General features: G+C 35.1%; 2 protein-coding genes across 3 annotated transcripts; both read right to left on the bottom strand.

Annotated features, from left to right (window-relative positions):
- Window positions 1–8,714: 8,714 nt before the first annotated feature.
- Window positions 8,715–9,641, bottom strand: LOC127130294 (uncharacterized). The gene is made up of 2 exons (XM_051059331.1): window positions 9,158–9,641; window positions 8,715–9,073 (listed from the first exon to the last, which is right to left on the bottom strand). Exons 1-2 carry the CDS (start codon window positions 9,639–9,641, stop codon window positions 8,715–8,717), a joined length of 843 nt encoding a protein of 280 aa, XP_050915288.1.
- Window positions 9,642–11,781: 2,140 nt separating this feature from the next.
- On the bottom strand, window positions 11,782–14,465 carry LOC127126097 (uncharacterized). 2 transcript variants are annotated; one of them, XM_051054949.1, is made up of 5 exons: window positions 14,222–14,465; window positions 13,060–14,082; window positions 12,797–12,885; window positions 12,559–12,708; window positions 11,782–12,142 (listed from the first exon to the last, which is right to left on the bottom strand). In XM_051054949.1, the coding sequence occupies exons 2-5, from the start codon at window positions 14,075–14,077 to the stop codon at window positions 11,822–11,824; spliced, it is 1,578 nt and encodes a 525-aa protein (XP_050910906.1). In that variant the 5' UTR covers window positions 14,078–14,082; window positions 14,222–14,465; the 3' UTR covers window positions 11,782–11,821. The 2 variants fall into 2 exon arrangements, with proteins under 2 accessions (XP_050910906.1, XP_050910905.1); XM_051054948.1 differs by having other exon boundaries at window positions 12,797–14,082.
- Window positions 14,466–23,329: the final 8,864 nt, after the last annotated feature.

Here is a 23,329-nt window from a genome sequence, read left to right as displayed (position 1 = left end):
GAGAAATAAATGAATCAAGGTGTTTATTTATAGCTGAAGCTGCAGGGAGAGTGAATGGAACTCGTGTGCATGATGATTGGGTCCTCCATGCATGGGCCTATACAGGCGCATGTGAGGCCCAAAACCAATTGGAATTGCAAGCTGAAGTGATTTGGAGAAGGTTTGGACGTGCAGATTGAATGGCAATTGCTTGTGCGCGAAGGTTTCATGTGAATTCCATATTTGGGCCTAACTGTTCCCTTCTTTGAAAGTCATACATAACAAATCCAAACATAGGCATGTGAGTAACGGTTGGAAAGGTCTTGACATAAGAAACAAAAGCTATGTTGAACAAAAATTCATTTGGAGTTTGGAAATTTATGAAAACTGGCCATGAAGTTTGATGTACAAAACATGTCTTTGAAAAATTTGCCAAAAGTGACCAACTTCAAGCCCTTATGTTTCAATGATTAAAGCCTCAGATGGAAACACCTCCAACATAAAAGTTATAGATATTTTCAAGAAAATAAATTTGGACTTAAATTTTGCATCATTTGGATTTTTAATGAGAAAGTTGTGGGCACTTGAAGTTGGACTTTTTCAAGATTCAATGGCTTTGGTCCAAAGTGACCTATAATATTTTGTATTATCACATGTGTTTCTTTTAGGATTATGAAATTTTATCCAACATAAAATTTAAGTTAAACATCTTAATATTTACAATGCAATTGTTATCACCTCAAAATCATAAAAAATGAGTGGGTTAGGTCCTTGGGAAATTGACCCAAAATTAGGGTTTCAGTCAAAATGACCTATACTGTTTTGAAATGAATCATGACCTTACAAGTTTCAAATGAATTTTTGATGAATATGAAAGTTGTTCATATGGTTCCTAAGAACATTTCTTCTCTTGGGATCATCTTCATTTGAAAAACACATCAAAAGTTAGGTCTCAGTGGATTTCAATTTAGTAAGATGATTTGACTGGTCAACTTCTCAAGTTCAAACTTTAAATCTTGATGAATGAATGACTGAGTATACTCACATAGGATGAAATATGCATAAAATAATGAACGAAAGAACTTCACTTGATTAAATTTGATCATAGGTTGAGGTTGCTTCATGAGCAAGGCATAGTCAATGCACAGATGAATTAGGGTTTCCTTGGGAAACAATCCTCAAGCCCTTTGATTTATCTTGATAAAATTGGCAAATTGAGATACTTGGGAGTCATATATGATGATTGAGATCTTTGGAAACCATTTTCATGCTTGCTTTCATCTTCATCTGGCCATTTCAATGATAATAGGAGCCTTCTAGGAGCCTTGGATATCATGATTGCTTAAGCTTCAAAACAAAAGATGTTAGTGACATATTTTTGTGCTTTTGGTTAATAAACAAAATGAGAAAAGCAATAGTATACAATTCAAGCATGCTTGGTGATCTCAAACCACTCACACAAGTCCCAACCCTAGGGTAAGGAACCAAGATGCTATGATCCTTGAGGCAAATGCAATGAGAAATGATATGATGCCATGAGGGATCTTAGGGTCAAAATTAGGATCTTACAGGTTGGTTACACAAAGGGAAGGTGTTAGCACCCAAAGTGTCCTAGGTACTCCTAGGGAGCCCTTTTTTGTGTGCAAATGTGTTTTTTGTACAAATGATGTTTGAAATAAATAGAATAGGGGGATGAAAAAAGAATTCAGTAATTATATTTTTGTGTTTGACAAGACCTTCGGACTTGTGCCTACGTACCAACATAAAAATGAGGGATCAAAACCTCGTAGTTCGTGGTATCAATTTTAAAGTGAATGCATTATTTATTAACAAAATTTTAAGTTTTACATACGCACAAAAGGCCAAAAATGGTTTTAATGGGTGTTATTTATTTTTTTTCTTTAGAAAATTTTAAGTCAAGTATAGTTACATTTATTTACAAGTTTGTTTGAGAAAAGAAATTTGAAAATGCAATGGCATAAGGCCGAAGTTTCTAGTTTGCAATATGGTCTAAGTTTAGAAAACAGACACAAGCAAAGAAGGTTTTAAAAGGAGGGAGAGATTTTGAAATTAAAGAAATGGGGAAGAGATGTAGAGACTAATCTTAAGCAAAAATTTAAAAGTTGAGAGTTGGAAAGATCTGATCAATGGATTGCAATCCAATAGACAAGAATGTCATATAGAAACCCAAATTTCCCTTGGACTTTAGAATCAAGCAATATCAATACACAAATAGCAAGGTGAAGAGCAAGGCATCAAATAAAGATAGCCACATCCAATCTTAGCAACTCCATGATCTTCTTCAAAATTTCCCATGTATCAGGTGACTTCAAAGATGGCATAAGACACGGGTTCAAAATAACAGCCTCATAATGATTATGTTGCAGATGAACTCAAATGGATCTTCAATATAGTATCAGATGAATGTTCACTTCAGAAGCACTTATTTTCATTAAAGTTGCATTGGACAAGTCCTTTGCATAGGGAATGTTGCCTAAATTCTAAGTCCAATAGTCTCAGGTAAAACCAACAGTCTACACAAGATATTTTTAGGGTTTTTGTTCTTATTGTGTACATTAAGGTCAAAAGACCACACAAACACACAATTATATACAAACACAATATATAACAAAATATGGCCCAAGTGGGCAAAGTGAAAATGACTTCAAAGTAAACAGCTTGAATGGTATGAATAAATGGAAAATGAGTAAAGCTTAAAAATTAAAGTGCATTAAAATTAAATGACTTGAATTTAAATGTTAGTTGTTAGTTGATTACAAGTTAGTATTGCTTTTGCCTTGTTTTTGTTTAAGTCATTCTTTGGAGAACACTTAACCCACTTATCACAAGTATGGATCCTTGAACCAAGACATCTTCCAAAGGAAGGAAAAAAGACCAAGTTTCCATACAATACCATGAAATAGGGGAGACTTACAATCTCACTAACTAGAATGTTATGCCTTTTATGTCACAAATTTAGCGCTATGTTAAGCAATCGTAATTGGACTTATGTAGAAGTGACAACTATTTGAGGTCGGGCAATGGAATTTTGGTGTTAATGCTTGTTAGAGACATAGTATAATGGACTATACTCATGAAACATACCACACACAAAAATAATATGCAAAGAGGTGGACCTAATTTCATCCATACTTATGTTGATTTTGCAATCAACTAGCCTTAGGATATAGAGATATCATAGGTCCATGACATGAATGAATAAAGAAGGGGAATGAGATGAAGAGGGAGGGGAAATGGAATCAACACAAATTGGTCAAAGGAAGACTTTTACCAAATTAAGATCATTCATTCATTTTGGAAGATGAAACGTACATTCCATCAATCCCCTAAATCCAATTATCTTAACCTAGCAAAGTTAAATCAACCTTGGCTAAGGTCCAACAACACAAGTCAAACTCACAAAGTCAATTAAAATGGCTCTACACAATTTACTTGGCATTTAAACAATTAAAAATAATAAAAATATGCATTAAATTAAATTATGGTTGGTCAATTTCCTAAAACCTCATCAAAACACCAAAGAAATGGCCATTATATTTATCATAGGTAAAACAAGGTCAAAGGACTTTGGAGAAAAAATTTCATAATTTTTGGAAACTCAAAAGTATTTTTAAACAATTAAAAATATTCATAAAAACAATTAAATCATGAAAAATATTAATAATGATCCAAAAAACAATTTTAATTCAGTAAATGAAAGAGGATTTTATTTTTAAAAAATTGGTGAAACTCTCATATTTTTTGGATCAATATTAAATTTAATATGAATTAATGAAAATAAAACAAATAAAATGAAATTCAAATAATCAGAAAAAACGTGGACCACTTGATCTCCCTCATTAATTGAGGTGGCAGATCAAGTGGATCCAAATGCGCGTTCCACCATGTACACGAGTCAACGCGCCATACAAACGATATTCAAAACCAACACTTGTGATTAAAACAAATGGAATGATCATGTGGCTCTGGACATGCCAGCTCATCACCGGAGCAAATCACCAGTCGTCTTCTCAGGCGACCTTGGCCGGACTGGTCCACTCATCACCATCATAAAAATGAAAAAGAAGGACATGATTTTAAAGTAAAAATGGCATTGATCATGAATCTGATCTCAATTCATCCTAACTCCGGGTATATTGAGAGATACATGGAGTTGAAATTTGAGGTACATGAACTGAGATGATTCAATTTGACCTCAAAGCAACTCAATCTTCTTGCCTACATTGATAGGACTTCAGACAACCAAGGATCCAAGAGAATTGATGAGAATTGAGAGAGAATCGAAGAGAAGAAAAATTATGGAAAATACATTCAATGTTGTACAGAACTCGACCTCTCTTGCTTTGATTCTTGCTTGATCTCACTCAGGAAGCTTGCAGAAGTGGTTTAGAATTGAACAAAAGCTTTGGATCCCTGGAGTTTTGAATATCAAAACAGTGAGATTCAAACTCAATTTTCAAAGAAAATTCTCAGGTTTCTCCTTTCAAATGTGAGGGTTAGAGGTATTGGATCAAAGTTGGCGCGCCAAGGTCCTTAATTCTGATGCTAGAGGCTCTTATTTATAGCTGTAGCTCATGATACCTTGAATTTGAAATTCCAAATTTAGTAATGGATGATGCACACTTGCATGGGCGTGTACAGGCCCATGAAGCCACTCAATTAAGTCCATAAGCAAGTGTAATTGAGTCTGAAAGTGAATTGGAATGCAAGGCAAAAGTGTGCAGCTATTTGAAGTTTGATCTTTGTCAAATGATGAAGCTATGTTTAAGCCATGCATAGACCACCCAAACCTTGTCCAAAATGGATGAAATTGGACTCTTTGGAAAGGTTAGATCAAGAGGAACAACTCTTATGTTGAACACTTTTCCATTTGAAGCTTGTATCATGATGAATTTTGGGGTGGAAGTTTGGAAACTTTAACTTGTCAAAAAAATTTCTAAGTGTTAAGCCATATGATCACTTATTCCACCTTGGCTAACTTTTTATGTGAGCTTCAAATGAGAAAAGTGTCTTCACCAAAGTTGTAGCTCTTTCCAAATCCTTCAAAATGGTCACAAATTTGATCTCATTTGGATTTTAGATGAATGATTTATGCATTTTTAAAGTTGGGGAAAATCACTTGTTCAATGGCATTGGTCCAAAATGACCTATAATGTATCCTTATATCACATGCTCATACAAGTTAAATTATATCTTCCTCAAAACATAAAATTTGAAGTAGACACCTTGAATTTGATTGCACAACTTGTAAATCTTTCATATCATAAAAATTGAGCAAGTTATGGCCTTGTGAAGTTGACCTTAAAATTAGGGTTTAGACAAAAGGACCTATAATCTTTCAACATAAAAAATGACTTTGCAAGAAAAAATAGCTCCAAACTTCAACATGAAATTTGTTTGGAATGTAATTTAGAGTAATTTTTATCTTGGAATAACTTTCATATGATGAAAATTGTAGGAGATAAGGTCTAGGGGACCCCAGTTTAGATTAGATGAATTCCTCTGGTCAACTACCATCAACCAACTTGCTTGCTTGCAATTATCTTGACTTTTGAGACTAATAGGAGATAATATATTCATAAGATGATTAAATTTGAAGTGTCCCTTGAAATATTTGATCAATTGGTGAAGAAGCTTGTTGAAGAAGTTACACAAGATACCCAGATGAACTAGGGTTTCCAAGGCAAACCAATTCCAAACTCTTGAAGAATTCTTGATAAAAATAACATGTGAATATCATAAGGACTCATATATGATGCCTAAAGCCATTGTGGATCATCTCTTGGTTGAGCTCTTAGCAATGAGGGTCTTAAACCCTAGATGTGAGCTTGATAGATCAAAGGTGATCAAGTGCCCTACCTACAAAAGAGTTAGACAAATGCAAAGACATATTTTTGGTATTTTGGTTTGTAAAGATGATCAAATAAAAAGTATGATACAATCACATGATGCTTGGTGATCTCTCCCAATACAAACCCAAATGAATGAGGGGTAAGGAGGATGCCAAGGTATGATCCCATTGCTAATGCATATGATGAGATGGCATGAGGGATCTTAGGGTCAAAATTGGGATCTTATAGCCTCAGGGGGAGCTTTGTGCTTCTGTAATATGTAATCTTCTATGATTACCATATATAAAATTGTTCATCAAAATACATGTTTTGTCATTATCAAAAAAGGGGAGATTGTTAGAACAAGATTTAGTTTTGCATTCATACCTTGAGTTTTGATGATAACAATATTGTATTTGTGTGAGAATAATTTTGGTACCCTAATGGTTTATTATTGTGTAGCTTTAACAACCAGTTTTGATTCTGGATATATGACGTGCAACGTCATCAGTTTTTTAAACAATATGTTCCAAATACGCTTCTGCGCCAGCTACTAGAAGATCTGAAAGATGTTCAATGTTGTTGTTGTTGTGATGATCTTTCTGCTTCTATGATGATTCACTCCTGAGAAGCTTTTGAGGAGACATTATGTTTCTGTTGCAATGTTCTCTCAGTCTTTGCTTCTTGACGTGACTCTGATCACCCAACTTCTGAAGAATGGAAAGCTTCTGAAGTTATGTTACATAGCTGAAGATTCTGAAGATATCAATCTAGATAAATGAAGTTATCAAGGTTCTAACTGTAGATTCTAAAGATACTGAAGATCTCAAGCCAGACTACTGGCTTGTCAAGGTTCTGACCAAAGATTCTGGAGTTTCTGACTCCAGCTCTATGTTTCTTCATTTCATGTTTCATTAACTTTCATCAGAAGCCAATGAGCTTGAAGATAAGATCAAATGGGAACGTCATCCAATAGTACATAGTATAAACCGAACATCCTTTCCACTACCTGATTTCATGGGCAAGGACGGTACTATACATCACACTTGTCACTGATTTTATGGGCAAAGGACAGTATGATGTATCACTCCTCTCCCATCCAACAGTGGACAGCCGCTCTATGAGCTTTCCCTATTTTTCCCTCCAATGGTTTTCTTCTTATGCTATATAAGTGGGACTTGGAGAGTTGAAGTAAAACGACCGATGACACAATATTTTAACAAGCCTATTTCTTTATTAAAAGCTATCATTTGTTTGTACAAAAAATTTCTTTAAGTATTTTTTATTTATTTGTGTAAAATCTGCTTGTGTAGAAGCAACATGTAACACAAAATATTATTCAAATTGTTTGTTTGAGTCCTTAAGAAGGTTATCCTTGCGAAGACAAAGAAGGTTGTTCATCCTTAAGAAGACAAAGAAGGTTATTCTTTGTGATTATTATAATTTGTTGATTATAGTGGATTAAGTCCTTGTGTATAAGGCAAAATCACCTTGGCGGGTGGACTGGAGTAGCTTTAAGTTTCAAGCGAACCAGGATAAAAATACTTGTGTTTTTATCTCTTTGATACTAACTTGTTAGTGGTGTTCTTTTTTTGGAAAAAAATTTTGCTTGTAAAACCCAATTCAAACCCCCATTTATTGTGTTTTTCACACCTTCAAATTCAACATCATTTGGTTCAATGATCACTTTTGTATTTAGGTCATAAAACTTATATGCCTTACTATTTACTGCATACCTAATGAATATACATGCATAGGCTCTACTAGCGAGTTTAACTCGTTTCGGATCTGAAATTCTGACATAAGCCAGACATCCCCAAGTTCTCAAATAAGACAAGTTTGGTTGTCTTTTCTTTAATATCTCATAAAAAGAGATCTTACTTTTTGACTTAGAAACTCTATTCAGGACATAGCAAACAGTCAATAAAATGTCCCCCCCCCCCCCCCCCACCAGTGAGGTGCGGCACCAGAATTCATCATAATTGCAACAACAAAGTTTAGTAAGAGTTGTATTCTTTCTTTCTTCTTTACCATTCATTTCAGGAGAATATGGAGCAGTCGTTTCATGTACAATTCCATGTTTACTATAAAAATCATTAAATAACCCAGAATTGTATTTAGTTCCCCTATCACTATGAAGTCTCTTGATCTTCTTACTAAGTTGATTCTCATTTTCAGTTACATACATCTTAAACATGTCAAGTGTTTCACTTGTATTCTTCATTAAGTACACATAAGTATAATCAGAACAATCGTCAATAAAGGTGATAAAATAACATTTACTACTTCTAGTTAAAGTTCCATATAATTCGCATATATCAGAGTGTATAAGATCTAGGGGATCAAATTCTTTAATGATTGATTTATGTGAAGTGTTAGTTATTTTAGCTTGACTATAATATTCACATTTATTTGAATCATTGGCATTTAATTTAGGGATTATGCCTAAGTTGCTTGCATTAGAAGTAATTCGTTTATTAACATGACAAAGTCTAGCATGCCAAATATTGATATCACACAAAGAGTAAACAGAAGAAGAAACTTTATTCAGTTCAACATTTAACTTAAACATGCCATCAGTGGCATACCATTTTCCAACAAATATACCATTCTTAGTGGTGGTGTACAAATATGCCCCAATAGACTGACTAAACTCTGCCTTATTTAAAAGAAAACCAGAAACAAGATTCTTCCTAATTTTAGGAACATGCATGACGTCCTTCAAGATCATAGTCTTTCCTGAGGTGAAGTTCAACTCAACATCTTCAATTCCAACAACATTAGTGGTGTGAGCATCTCCCAATAACACGTTCTTATCTTCAGCATTTGTGTATTTCTTGAACATAGCACGATAATAATAGACATGACGTGAGGCGCCAGTGTCTATCCACCAACCATGTTGATTTCGGTGATCATAGTAATTAGTTGCTCATCAATCAGGTTAACCTGTGCATTATAGCCAACAGGTTTAGGCCTGCTCTTACATTTGTTAGCCATATGACCCAGTTTTCCATTATTAAAGCAAGTGAAGATCAAAGCATTATTTCTCTGAAGTGGTGGTTGCTGTCTAGCAATCGGAGCATATGAGGTCCTTGAAGGATTCCCATTCTTAATTTGGTTCACAGCATTGCGATCCCGATTCTTTAATGGTTTTCCCGTAGGCTTCAAAACTGCACTGAATCTCTTGTTGTTGTTAGAAATAACTAAGATTTCATCTTTATGATCTTGTCTCATAGCTTCCTCTTCAATTCAGAGGCGAATGATCAGACTCTCGATTGAAAACTCTTTTGTTTTGTGCCGAAGCAAATTTTTGAAATCTTTCCAACCATGAGGCAGTTTGTCAATTATAACAGCAATCTGAAATTGTTCATCGAGGGGCATAGCTTTAGTTATGATTTCATGAGCAATTTTTTGAATTTCGTGGCTTTGAACTTTCACATACCTTTCATCCACCATCTTATAGTTCAAGTAGCGGCTGACAGCATATTTCTTTGCACCTGCTTCTTCAGTATCATATTTCTTCTGCAGAGCTTCCCATACTTGTTTAGCAGTCTTACAATTATTATAGTAATCGTACAAATCGTCAGCAAGACTGTTCAAAATGTGATTTTTGCAGAGATAGACACTCTCATGCCATAAGCCGATTTCTTTCCTGACCTGTAAATTACTCACAGATTCATCAGTTTTAATAATTCCATCTGAATTTGCAAAGTTCTTACCATTAGTTTGTTCAAATGATCCAGAAGGAGCAACAGGGATATCCTCATTCGAAACATGGGCAACCTTCTTTAAAGTTAAGAAAATTTTCATCTTAGTTTGCCAACGTTTGAAGAGAGAACCCTCAAACTTGAATGGTTTTTAAATCACTCGTAGTATCTGAAAAAATCAATCATTAATGACACAATAAATCACTCGAAAAATAAAGAAGAATAAAAATAATTTGAGATGAATAGAATAAAGAGGGAGAAGAGAAATTCCAAAATTTCAAATTTTCAAAATTTCAAAGTAATTATGCAACTAAACTGAGAAATCTTATTTATAGATAAGGGATTCAACTGAGTGGAGAGAAAATAGTGGGAGAGAGTTACTCAATCAAAACTAGATTAAAACTAAATTTTAATGAGTGACATATTATAATTATTAATTAATAATTAATGAATATTAATTAATTAATAATTAGTTAATATTAATTAATTAAATTTTTCACCTAATTAACTTCCATTAATTAATACGGATGACTCTTTTAACTTTACATCAAATTTTCCACCATAACCGATAGAGATCTCTTAAATACAAGATTGGTAATTAGTAGCCATAGCAGGTAGTAATTAATGGCCATTGTGTTTTATTGTGGTAATTGCGAAAAGTTTTAAACTTGTTAATGCTTTTGTGTATAGAATTTTGTTATACTTGTTTGGTTTACATTGGATTACAAACACTCTTCACTTGCGTGTTTTTCAAGCTCACATATGGTAAGTGACATAAATCAAAAACTGCTACTAAAAACTTCATTAAGGGTGAATCTTATATTTCAACTCTGATTGATAAAATTAACTGATAACTTATAAGTGATAGTTTATAACTTATGACTGATAGTCATCAACCATCAACCGATAATTATTAGTCATCAATTACCGCATTTCTTTTTACATTTGTAAACTGGTATGATAATAATGTATGTGAGATCCATTTTGCTTATTTACTTAGTATCATGAGGTATGTAATGTACCAGCTACTAGTCCATAGAATATGATATACGATTATATCCAATAATATTATAGAGTTTCTCGTGTTTGATGCCAACATCTATGAGAAATCCTCTAAAATCAGCTCATCAAGAGATCTTAAAAGAGGAACACGCTAAGACAGATCATGTTGGAGATATCTTGCCTTGATATCATTGTATTATCACTATTAGCAATGGTTCATGAAGGTCTCCTCCATTGAGACACCTTTAATGTGATATTATCATAGGCACGAGATGTATTTTCAAGTGAGACACCTTACACAATATATTATCTAATGGACGAAGTGTGACCTAAAAGGCTCTTGTATGACATGATATATTAAGCATCATACTATTCAATTTCATGACGCTTTGTTCAACAACCTCAATTAAAAACTTGTTCATCACATAATGATGGGCAATAGTTATTGAATAGTGGGATATACTTCCAAGAGTAGTACAATAGAACCGTACCCGACCTTTGTGCAGATTCCCATGACACTGGAAGGAAATTTCTTTAAGTGAAATAGAATATGATGAGTTTAAAATAGAATCGATTGGTGCATAGATCCTCAAGAAAAATGCCTCAAAAGATCTTCCGATACAAATAGACTCTTCAATAGGTTTAAACAATAATAGTATACATGGATGTGGGAAATTGATTAGAGTCTATGTAGTACTAACACACCCCAGCCCCACCAAAAAAAGTATAGTGAATTGAATTAGCAAAACACTTTCTTCAATTCAAAAAAGGGACCATATATACTAACATTGATGCAGAATAAGATGAATCTGATGACTAGTTTCCCTCTTTCAATTCGGAGCCAAAGCTGCATTTGAGAGCACTTCTTTACACTTGTAACACCAGCATTTTACATGGAAGGTGCGTCTAACAAATTCAGGGTACGATACTATGATACCAACACATTCTCTTAAATAAAAACTTTACCAATTGGGTGTACATTCCATTAACCGCATTCTCAGAAATTCCATCCTCTGAGAAGCAACAACACTTATTTTAATAAACAAAACAATCAATTTAAAGGTTCTTTTTCTTTCCCTTACAGTGGATTTTAACCAACAAAAAAACAGTAACAAGGAATCAAATGACCAGCTATTCCAGAATTTCAACATGAAACAAGGAATGACGACAATGGCTATGAAAGATATCTAGCCAGAAAAAAAAAATTAGCAAATGAACTCAGACGATGAACACAACAGATATCATACAGGACATAATTCATTATAAATAAATAACATAACACTACAAAATTATGAGCCGACATTGTTCATTTACTTCATCTTTTAGATGCTCATGAATAAAATTCCGCTCAAACCAACAACAACCATCGAAATCCAAAGTCCATCTTCCAGCGCCTATATAGAAATTGTGACGAGAACTGAAAGTAATTTGTTTAAGCAAGGTTGCACTCCTCAATAGATGACTAGCTAACTCGATTACAGTTATGGAGCAAACACAACCATGTAACTCCACATATTTTAATTCCTTATGAATAAACCTGACATGTTCTCTTTGCCTCTGAGATCCAACCATATGTGATGTTTTCGAATTTCCATTTATAATCTGAAAATTGAGTAATAATAATCATAGTATTAAAATACATAATTTACATACATTTTAAAATTCCATCAGGCATATAAAAAAATGCAGGACTTATTTATTATTTTAGTTTAAATAAGAGATTGTACATTGTTTTACAAAAGCAAACCGCTAGCTTATTTTAGAGAACTTAAAGTTTATAAACACTGTAAAATTAAAATAGAGTTGTTTGCTATTGTTCTTATCTCACGAGAAGGTTGAAATTAATTGTGCAAATTTCAACAAATTGGAGTAATATCTTTGCAACTATGTTACACATTCAATAAAATTCCCTTTATGACTCTTAAGAGTTCTTAGAGTACATATCTATTTTATGCCCTTATAACTAAGGAAAACTTTCCAATTGAATTAAAAATGGACAGACAGGTTGAATAACTCACCGTTAGAGAAAGTTTTTGGAGATGCGGAGAAGCCATTGCAATATCTAAAATCCACAAGTAGTCCCTTTCAGGTTTATATGCTCCGACAATAAACAATTTCAATTGTCTAAGATTTTGAAATCGAACCAAATCCTTCCTTAACTCGGATATCTGTTTACACCAGAAACTTGAAGTGAATTAAAAGCTATTATGACAAACATAAATATCTAGTAGCCTGTAAGGGTTTTGAGTGACTCACCTGTGAAAGGCCCAGATGCATAGTTAAATCCTCAAGCAGATGTAATCTTGCAATTGTACCAAAGTTATATACATTTTCCATTCTTGAACCTGCATCCCAAAAAACCTTCAATAACTTTGGAGCCCAAACAGAGATTATGGGGTTCATGATCGTGTGACTTCTATATTCAAAGGATGAGAGATTAAAAGCATCAATATCTATCTTATAAGAACACTGACTCTCATAGCGACAATCAATAATTCTCAAATGACGCAATTTTGTACCACTAATTTTCATATCACACTTTATCTTGCACTCCTTAAAGGTGACATCTTGAAGTTGGAGACATTCAGAAAACAAATGAGTTATGACTTCACTTTGGAGACATTCACGGAGTCCATCGAACTCAATTGTTGTCACATTTCTCAATCCAGAAAAATCAACAAGATTAGAAATGTTACCACATTTGTAGCTAAACTTGAATAACATATGAGACTTAATGTTCACCATGCGTAATGAACGGTCGTAGTTACAGTCAGAAGAAAATTCAATGGATAAGAGTTTTGATGCAATGATATCAATATTCCTCCATGAAATGATAGGCCCGCAGTTAATGTTCAAATGAAGCAATGATGGACTAGTTATTTTTAAGTCAGATAGGAACAGACATTGATTAAGAGAGAAGTTCTCAAGATGGATGCAGTTGAAAAAGAGATAATGAAGCATATTCTGCTTCACAGGAACTATAGTCAACACAAGAGTCCTCAAATTCTTCAATCCAGAAAATTCCATAGTTGCTGCTAGGTGGCAATTCTGTAGGTGCAGATATGTGAGAGAATTAGGGCCAGACAAGAAAGGAAATAAAAATTTGTAGGGCTGTATATTAAAATCAGTTTCACATGCGAAGAGCAGCTCAATACGATTGGCCCCTTTAAGAACTCCTTTGTGAATCAATCCATCAATGGCATAAGTATGATCGATACCTAATGGAAATTTTACTCGGATTGAACTTATCATGTCACCAGGATAAGTCTGCATGAAATTATACAAACTTGCGGCAAATTGAAATTGAATCTGTTGAAAGGGTGGAAGGGTTGTTGGTAACTCTGGAACTGTACTATAGTCAAACATGTTATGGAGATCAAAAGTAAGGTCCTTCCTTAATCCCCATTCGTGATACCATTGTTTGGACAAAGCACTCGTTTTTACCAAATTTTTCAAACTTAACAGGGAAAAGATATGCGATATAATACAATCTGGCAACTCAGTTGACTCACTATTGATTTTTTTCAGAGTATTCATTGTTGCTGCAAAGAGTAATGAACAAGTTTTAGAATTTGAATTAACAGCATAATCAATCAAATTTTCAGAAATTATTATTTTGTAAAATTTCATATTCCAATTAGAAGCTACAAAAGAAAATTGAGTTAGAGGAATGACACCTACCTTAGCGAACGACAAATTCTGGAAGCTGAACGAGAGAGGGGCTTTGTGTTGAGATAATGATTGTTATGAAGAATAAACCTTTATTATGGAGAAGACCCTGAATGTTAGTGTAGCTCTGTGACGCCAATCCAGGAGAAGTAGGATTCATATCTATCTAGAATTAGGGTTATTTAAAATCTTCATTATGTGTTTTCTGGGCTGGGCCTCTTTTGGCCTTCCACTGCCGGTTTATTTCGGTGTTTTTAAAAACTTTGGGAAACCTCTTCCTATATATATATATATATATATATATATATATATATATATATATATATATATATATATATATATATATATATATATATATATATATATATATAACACTTATGAAAATCAAAAATTATTCTTAATATTTTTGGAGATGTATTTCCGAACACATTTAAAAGCTCACAAAAAAAATATATTTTATGACATCGAAAGCTAGCGGAAATATACCTGAATGTATCGAACACTCGAACATACAACAGAGTCGCCATGGAACTTTATTTATTCCCGAAGGAAAGAAAAAACATCGATAAAACCCGGGAGAAAGAGATATGTTGGGTAAAGAAGTCGGTTATGCAAGGGAAGGTATTAGCATCCCTTACATTTATGGTACTCCATGGAACCGTTTTGATTGTTCTTGCTCGAATGGGTGTGATAACTAAATGTTACTCGCAAATGAATAGGGAAAAGGAAAACAAAGAAATAGATAAAGTGCTCGGTGAGGATTAGGGCCCTCATGCCTACGTATCCTCATAGTGCAATGAGGAATTCAAAGCTCCGTAGTTCAAAGAACTAGTGGTGGGAGATGAAAAGAATTGTGATCAAGGTATGGTCTAAACCAAAGAATTATGTTGTTTGAACTCCAACAAGAGGTGAAATATGAATCAAAGAGCAAAGTTGGTATGAACCAACTAGTGAGGGGCCTAAGGCCTGATGTCACTGTATTGGAATAACTGAAAACAAAGAGGATTGCCTATATACAGCTGCAAAGTAAGTAACGATTGTTAGACGATAGTACTGATCTAGAAGGGGAGTTGAATAAATCAGTTTTAAACTTTAGCCCCTTTTTTTTAAATGTTTTCAACGGTTGCGGAAGCACCCTAGATAGTAATCGTCAAAACGATTCGTTAATGGAAAAATTGGATATACGTGAAACTGAATGGAATTACTTAAGATAGAGAATATCAACCCTTATCTAAATCAATCGATTAACTGTAATTTGTAAATGTGCCTAAGAAGGGGGGTGAATTAGGTGGTAAAAAAATTCTTCGATCTTGTTTCCGGTTCTTGGTTATTTTTCGTTTAAGTGCTGAAAAATAAATTGCGGAAAGTAAAAGGACACCGAAAATTATAGTGGTTCCCTTCACACTCTGAAGGTACTCCACTCCCCTTTCGACTCGAAAGAGATTTTACTATAGTTAGAATTATTGTACAGCCTACTTACACCAATGGTGATGCTTACTATCTAACCTATAGGTAATCAAGTGTATGAAGAACAATCCTCTTCAACACTTCACTTGTTTCCAACAATCCTGGACAACAAGGTATGATACAAAAATCTGAACTTAATTAAAAGCTGATGATGAATCTTGAATATATTAATCACTTGGATTAATCTTCCCCTTTGGATATCAATCACTTAATGTAGTATACAAGTGTTCAAACCAAATGATATGTATTCTTATCAAGGTATATGAAGGTTTAATGCAAAGAATACTTTTTTAAGAAAGTTTTTGGACACTTGATAAAAATCTGAGTTTTTGTAAGAATGATTAATTGAAAGTGTTTTCAAGAAAGGAGGTGTTCATAAAAAAATGAGTAATGATGTTTATATATTGCTACAAACACCTTTTTGAAAGAGTATGATGAATGAAAGGATGCCATGATTCAAAGGAATGCAAAGAAAACATTTGAATGAAGAAATGCACCAATCTGCCAAAATTCGTCAGTGGTAACAGGTTACTGCTCGGTGGGTAACCGGTTACTTGCTTCCAACGTCCAAAAAATATTTGAAAAACAACAGTGGTAACAGGTTACTGCTCGGTGGGTAACCGGTTACTGAAGCCCAGTTTTGAAAAATAGAATTTGGCAGAATGTGAAAAATGAAATGCAATACATCCTAATTTTCTATATGAACCAAGATATCATGGAATAAATATTTGAACATTTGTATATCATATTAGTGAAAGTTTTAGATATACCAATGATGATACTTGATCCTTTGAAATGATATACTTCACTTGAATCTTTACTCCACTTCAATTTACTTCAAGTCTTTGACAGCTTTTTGATCTTTTCACATGAGAATTGTTGAGAAATGTTGTAATCATCAAAATCATCAAGAAGCCATGACTTCACAATCTCCCCTTTTTTGATGATGACAACTCACTACTTGAAAGTTGATTCTAAACTTGTTTCTCTAATCCAAGGATATCTCCCCCTATGCAAGTGCTCCCCCTTTCTTTTGGAATATGAGCAAAGCTTTGGAAATGTGTATCTTTCCTACAAAATGTTAGAGAAACAAAAACAACAAGCAATTCTTCTCCCCCTTTGTCATTAGCAAAAAGGTTGGGAAAAGACTTGATAAAAAACAGTCATACATTCACAAACATAATAAGCATTCATTCACAAAAATGATAACCAAGGTTGTCTTTGTCGTTGTTGAGGACAAAGCACTTACACCCGAAAATATGAAAGAAATAAATATTTGGTTTTCTCCCTTTGAAAAGTTCATAAGGGGTTTTCTTGATAATAGGCCGAATATTAACACGGTTACTTACAAAACATGTCGTGCTCACTGCATCCGCTCAAAAATACTTAGGAAGATTTGAATCACTTAGCATTGTCCTTGCAAGTTCTATTAATAACCTATTCTTCCTTTCTACGACACCATTTTGTTGTGGAGTTCTTGGTGCGGAGAAGTTGTGTCAGATTCCATGTTCTTCACAAAATTCTTCAAATGAGGCATTTTGGAATTCTCCACCATGATCGCTTCTAATGGAGATAATTGAAAGAGACTTCTCATTTTGAATTTGCTTGGCATACTTCTTAAATGCTTTGAAGGCATCACTTTTCTGCACTAAAAACAATGTCCAAGTATATCTAGAGAAATCATCAACAATAACTAATGCATAAACGTTACCTCCGAAGCTTTTTGTTCTTGATGGACCAAAGAGATCCATGTGCAACAATTGTAGTGGCCTAGTTGTGGACACCACATTCTTGGAAATGAAAGTTGACTTAGTTTACTTTCCTTCGACACGCACCACACAACCCATCTTTGATGAATTTGGTCTTCGGCAATCCAATGACTAAGTCATGCTTGATCAATTTATTCAAGTGCTCCATATGAAAATGAGCAAACCTCTTGTGCCATAACCATGATTCATTGTTGTTTGCCAAGAGACACTTAACATTCAAAGACAAGTTATCTAAAGAGATTTGAAATATATTATTAACTCTTTTACCTTGTAGTATAACTTCATGAGTAACTTCATTTTCAATCAAACATTCATCTTTAGTGAAGTTGACTTTGAAACCTCGGTCACACAATTGGCTAATGCTAAGGAGACTATGCTTTAGACCTTCTACAAATAGGACATCTTCTATAGTTGTTGAAGGCGGTGAACCAATGATGCCTACGCCAAGGATTCTTCCTTTGTTGTTGTCACCATAAGTAACATATCCTTTGGCCTTAAGCGTTAGATGTGAAAATTTGTTTAAATCACCCGTCATGTGCCTTGAACACCCACTATCAAGATATCATTGATTTGAGGAGGTTTTCAAGCATACCTACTAGACATCCTTCGAAGCTTTGCCCACAAACAGAAAAATCATCCATAAAGACTTCCATAATGTCGTCTATAAAGTCAGCGAAGATTGACATCATGCATCTTTGGAATATTGCGGGAGCGTTGCATAGTCCAAATGGCATTCGTCGATAAGAAAATGTACCATAACGGCATGTGAAGGTTGTTTTCTCTTGGTAGTCAGGATGGATTGGAATTTGAAAGAATCCTGAATAACCGTCTAGATAGCAGAAGTGGAAATGCTTAGCCAATTGTTCAAGCATTTGATCAATGAAAGGCATAGAAAAATGATTCTTTCGAGTGGCTTTGTTCAGTTTCCTATAGTCGATGCACATTCTACTTCCGGTCACAACTCTTTGTGCTATAGATTCACCCTTCTCGTTCTTAACAACTGTAACACCCCTTTCTTGGGTACTACATGAACGAGGCTAACCCATTGACTATCGGAGACCGGGTATATGATTCCTACATCTAATAACTTCTTTACTTCATCTTTGACTACAGTCCTTAAGATTGGGTTGATCCTTCTCTGGTGTTCTCTAGAGGTTTTACAATCTTCCTCTAGCATAATGCGATGCATACAGATAGAAAGACTTATTCCTTTTAGGTTAGCAATGTTGTAGCCTAACGCAGTTGGATATTTTCTTAAGACATCTAGTTACTTTTTAGTTTCAATTTGTCCTAAGTCTGTGTTGACTATTATTGGTCTTTTGAGTTCAGTGTCTAGGAATTCGTATCTTAGGTTCTTTAGTAGTGCTTTTAGTTCTAAGTCTGGTTTCTTCAGGCATGGCATGTGATTGGGTGTAAGTGTTAAGCATTCGCTTAGACTGTCATTTTGGTATGGTTCACGCCAATTATCATCTTCAAAGATTGGAGGGATTTGGATTTTCATTGTATAAGAATATGTGGTTTCTTGTATTTCCATCTCTCTTACGCACTCGTCTATGACATTAAGTAGATAACAAGTATCGTCTATAGTTGGCGCTTGTAAGAATTGTGTCAAGATGAATTCAACTTTTTCTTCTCCAACTTCGAATGTTAGCTTACCTCTTTTCACATCTATTATGGCTCCGGCGGTAGCTAAGAATAGCCTTCCTAATATAATAGGTGTAGTGGCATCTTCTTTGATGTCCATGATTATAAAGTTTGCAGGTGTAGAGATAAATTTATGATCAGCAAGCTATGGATAAGTTAGAGATCAAATAACAAGAGTCGCCACCGCGCTTTTATTGTTTCCAACAGAAAAGGAAAAAGTACGAACAAAACCCAAAAGTAAGAAGTTTCAAATCAAAACTAATAAAAAGTCAGAGATTACAAGTAAGGGGGTAGGTTACACAGACGAAAGGTGTTAGCACCCAAAGTGTCCTAGGTATTCCTAGGGAGCCCTTTTTGTGAGCATATGTATTTTGTACAAAATGATGTTTACAAACAAATAGAATGTGGGGATGAGAAAAGAGTTCATTAATTATATTTTTGTGTTTGGCAAGACCTTTGGTCTTGTGCCTACGTACCAACGTAAAAAATGAGGGATCAAAATCTCGTAGTTCGTGATACAAATTTCAAAATGGATGCATTGCTTTTAACAAAAAATAAGTTTGAAAGGCACAAAGGCCTAAAAATGGTTTGAATGAGTTAGTTCTTTTTGGATTTTTGAAAGTTTAAGTCAAGTATAGTTAAGTCTATTTACAAGTTTGATTTAAAAAAGAAGTTTAAAAATGCAATGGCATAAGGCCAAAGTTTCTATCTTTTTGCAAAAGTGGTCAAAGTTTAGAACAAAATAAGTTCAATCAAAGAAGGTTTTGAAAAAGGAAGGAGATATTTTGAAATTAAATAAATGGGGAGAAGATGAAGAGACTAATCCTATGTACAAAATTAAAAGTTTAAAGTTGAAAAGATCTGACCAAGTGGGTAGCAATCCAATAGACAAGAATGTCAATAGAAACCCAGAATCCCCTTGGACTTTTAGAATCAAGCAACACACAAATGCACAATTATATTATCTTGAAGAGCAAGGAATCAAATAAAGATGGCCACATCCAAGCTTATCCATTCCGGATCTTCTTCAAGGTAACCCATATGACACATGAATTTCACAAGTCACAGGTTCAAAATAACGGCTTCACAATGAAGGAGGAGTGATCTAGGCAGCCAACTCCCTCCATCGCTGCACATACTCTTTGAATGTCTCTTTGTCCTTATGAGACATAGACCTCAACTGGTCTGTATGTGGCGCCATTTCCACATTATACTTATACTGCTTGATAAAAGCCTCCCCCAAGTCATTGAAAGTACAAATGCTGGCACTGTCCAATCCCATGTACCAACGGAGCGCAGCGCCGATCAGACTATCTTGGAAGTAGTGAATAAGCAATTGATCATTGTCGGTCTGAGTAGACATCTTGCGAGTATACATCACAAGATGACTGAGCGGACAAGAGTTCCCTTTATACTTTTCAAAGTCAAACACTTAGAACTTCACCGGGATCTTGACGTTGGACACCAAACACAACTCGGTAGCACTCTTCCCAAATAGATCTTTACCTCTCAGCGTCTTCAATTCCTTACGCAACTCAAGAAACTGATCTTTCATTTCATCCATTTTCTCATAGACATCCGGACCCTCAGACGGTTCAAAGTGATAAGTGGTGTCCTCTACGCGAGGCAAAGTATGCACAACGGGAGGTGGCACGTACATGATCGTGCTAGATGTCGGCATGGAAGCAAAGGTAGGCGCAAAGCCTTCAGGCACAAAATTGGACGGCATTCCCCACAGGAATTTGGCAGGCATAGTTAGGGCGAAGTGGGCGGCAGCAGCAGACACGGTAGAGGTAACTACCTCTGAAATAACAGTCATCGTAGGAGCAGTTGCAGGCATTGGAGAAGATTGACTTTGAGCGGCAAGAACTGACTCCATCATGGCAGACAGGCGGGCTATTTCGTCCTTCAGCTGTTCTCTTACTCTAGGTGCTTCATGATTCTCAGATGATTGGCTCGGGTATTGTATCAGCTAGTCAGCTTGGCTGAAGCACAGAAGAAACATCAATCAGACATCTGGTGAAAACCTGCTTATGTAAATGATCCATGAGATGCAATGCTTGATTATTTATTTTTCAAGGAACTTACTATATCATTTGCAAATATATATATTGAAATGGCAATTGAAACAATTTGATATGACGAAAAATCTCTTTTTACTTATATAATTTGGAAGGATTACACTGAGTACAATTTTAGAAACCAAAATAAAAATACAAGAGAAAAGGAGACTAGACATCCTAAGGATCCCTAACAACAATGTCAGTAGATCTGGATGTAGGCGCGTACTTCCTTCGAATGCGGCAGATCTCGGTCTCAAAAGAATCCTTCATCTGATTCTTCTCGAGGACAAGTCGATCAACAATCTTATTCCAAGCAACAGAAGGCTAAGGCATGCTAGAAGATGAAACCTCAGGCTCTCTCTGTCTCTTTGTCACTCGGTCTTCAAGTAGCTCAATAAGTGCATCTTTATCCTTAGACTCCAATTGCAACTCTTCATGCTTCTTGCTCAAAGCACGAAAACGCTCTTCCCACATGTCCTTCTCTTGCTTTATCTTGATAAACGCGTCTTTCAACTCCTCTACATCTTGGTTAGGGAGAGTTAATGGCTTAACCACAACCATAGGCATATGTATTTCACAAGGATAAGGCATCTTCAACTCCAAAGCTCTCTTCTTCACCCAAAGAGTGTAAGCTTCCAAAGCTACACAATTGCGCGGACCAATCTCAGATCTTCCTTTCCTACACACATTATGCCAAGCATGCACAATCTTCTGCTTCAAATGTTGGGGATCTTTACCCTCTTGATAGAAAAGAACTTCTAACAAAGTTTTATTAGGTTTGTCTCTCAAGGGGAACCCAAGTTGACGACGAGCCAAAGCAGGGTTGTAGTTAATTCCTCATTGTGTACCAATGAGAGGCACATTAGAGAATTCACCACAACTATCAATAATCTCCAAACTTCTCAAAGGCGGATCATACCAAACTATATCATCATTAATGAGAGACATAAGTCTTTGAGACCACCTTAGACATTGTTTGTTTTCTACAAAAGCAGGTGTCTGAGGCAAGTGCGAAATAAACCACTTGTACAGAAGAGGAATGCAACAGACAATCGTTCCCCCACCCTTAGAATTCCTTAGATGCAAAGAGAAATACATATCACCCAACAAAGTAGTCACAGGATTCCCAATCAAGAAAAGTCTAATGGCGTTAACATCAACAAAACCGTCAATGTTAGGGAACAAAGCTAATCCATAAATGAGCAACACAAAGATAGCATCAAAAGCGTCCATCCTACCAGCTTGAGCAAAAGCAGTAGCTTCCTTGATGAGAAAATTAGATGACAACCCAAATAACCCTCCTTTCTTCACCCAATGAGCCTCTATCTCAGACTTCTTCAAGTGAAGAGCTTCAGAAATAAGATTAGATCGGGGAATCTTCTCCAATCCACTAAAAGGCACTCTACTATAAACAGGTATCCTCAAAAGATGAGAATACTCCTCCAAGGTAGGCATAAGCTGAAAATATGGGAAAGTGAAACAACGGTAGAGAGGATCATAGAACTGCACTAGTACACTTAAGAGTCCTTCAACCACATCAGCAGACAAGATGGACAAAAGCTTCTCATGACGTTGTTTGAAGTCCAAGGGATCTAATATAATAGATGCTACCTTCCTTAACTATTTCAAGTCGGAACATCTGAAACTGTACTTTTTAGTGTTCCTTCATCCACAGTCCATGGTCTGAAAATATTTGCAAATAATACCTCAGTTCCTTGAAATTTTCATATGATGAATGTTATGATGCGCATGAATGCATGAATGCAACAATCACAAATAAGGGATCACACGCAAGGCAAATAAAGTTCAAGGGATGAATTAAGTCATTGTCAAGATCAATCATCCATTTTGGTGGATTATGGTTTACCCCTTATCAACACCCAAGTTCCATTGATATTGACAAGACTTGATTGGATCAACCAAGAATCAAGGGTTTGTTGTAAGTCACGAGCATGGAGTCTGGGTAAGAACCATCCCAAAGGAGTGAACTAAGGATAAATAACCTGTAGATCATGTTCTAAAAAGTTCCCAAAGTGTTAATTCCATCTATTGGATATTACAGGTTAAGATGACTGACTCATCGACCCATAATATTCTCAAGAGAAACTCGTCTGAGTGTAGTATCGTGTAATAACTGTTATCAAGTCTACACTTGAACAGTTTCTACACTACGTCCT

Source organism: Lathyrus oleraceus, chromosome 3, assembly GCF_024323335.1.
Source record: "Lathyrus oleraceus cultivar Zhongwan6 chromosome 3, CAAS_Psat_ZW6_1.0, whole genome shotgun sequence".
Taxonomy (NCBI): domain Eukaryota; kingdom Viridiplantae; phylum Streptophyta; class Magnoliopsida; order Fabales; family Fabaceae; genus Lathyrus; species Lathyrus oleraceus.
Note: the sequence above shows the minus strand (reverse complement) of the source record. Positions and strands in the feature narration are given on the sequence as shown.

Coding starts and splice junctions, on each gene's coding strand:
- LOC127130294 (XM_051059331.1), bottom strand. CDS start 9,641: ATGAAAATTTTCTTAACTTTAAAGAAGGTTGCCCATGTTTCGAATGAG. Junction 9,074..9,157: donor AATTGACAAACTGCCTCATG/GTTGGAAAGATT, acceptor TCTGAATTGAAG/AGGAAGCTATGAGACAAGAT.
- LOC127126097 (XM_051054948.1), bottom strand. CDS start 14,077: ATGAATACTCTGAAAAAAATCAATAGTGAGTCAACTGAGTTGCCAGAT. Junction 12,709..12,796: donor TGCATCTGGGCCTTTCACAG/GTGAGTCACTCA, acceptor TGGTGTAAACAG/ATATCCGAGTTAAGGAAGGA. Junction 12,143..12,558: donor TCCAAAAACTTTCTCTAACG/GTGAGTTATTCA, acceptor CTCAATTTTCAG/ATTATAAATGGAAATTCGAA.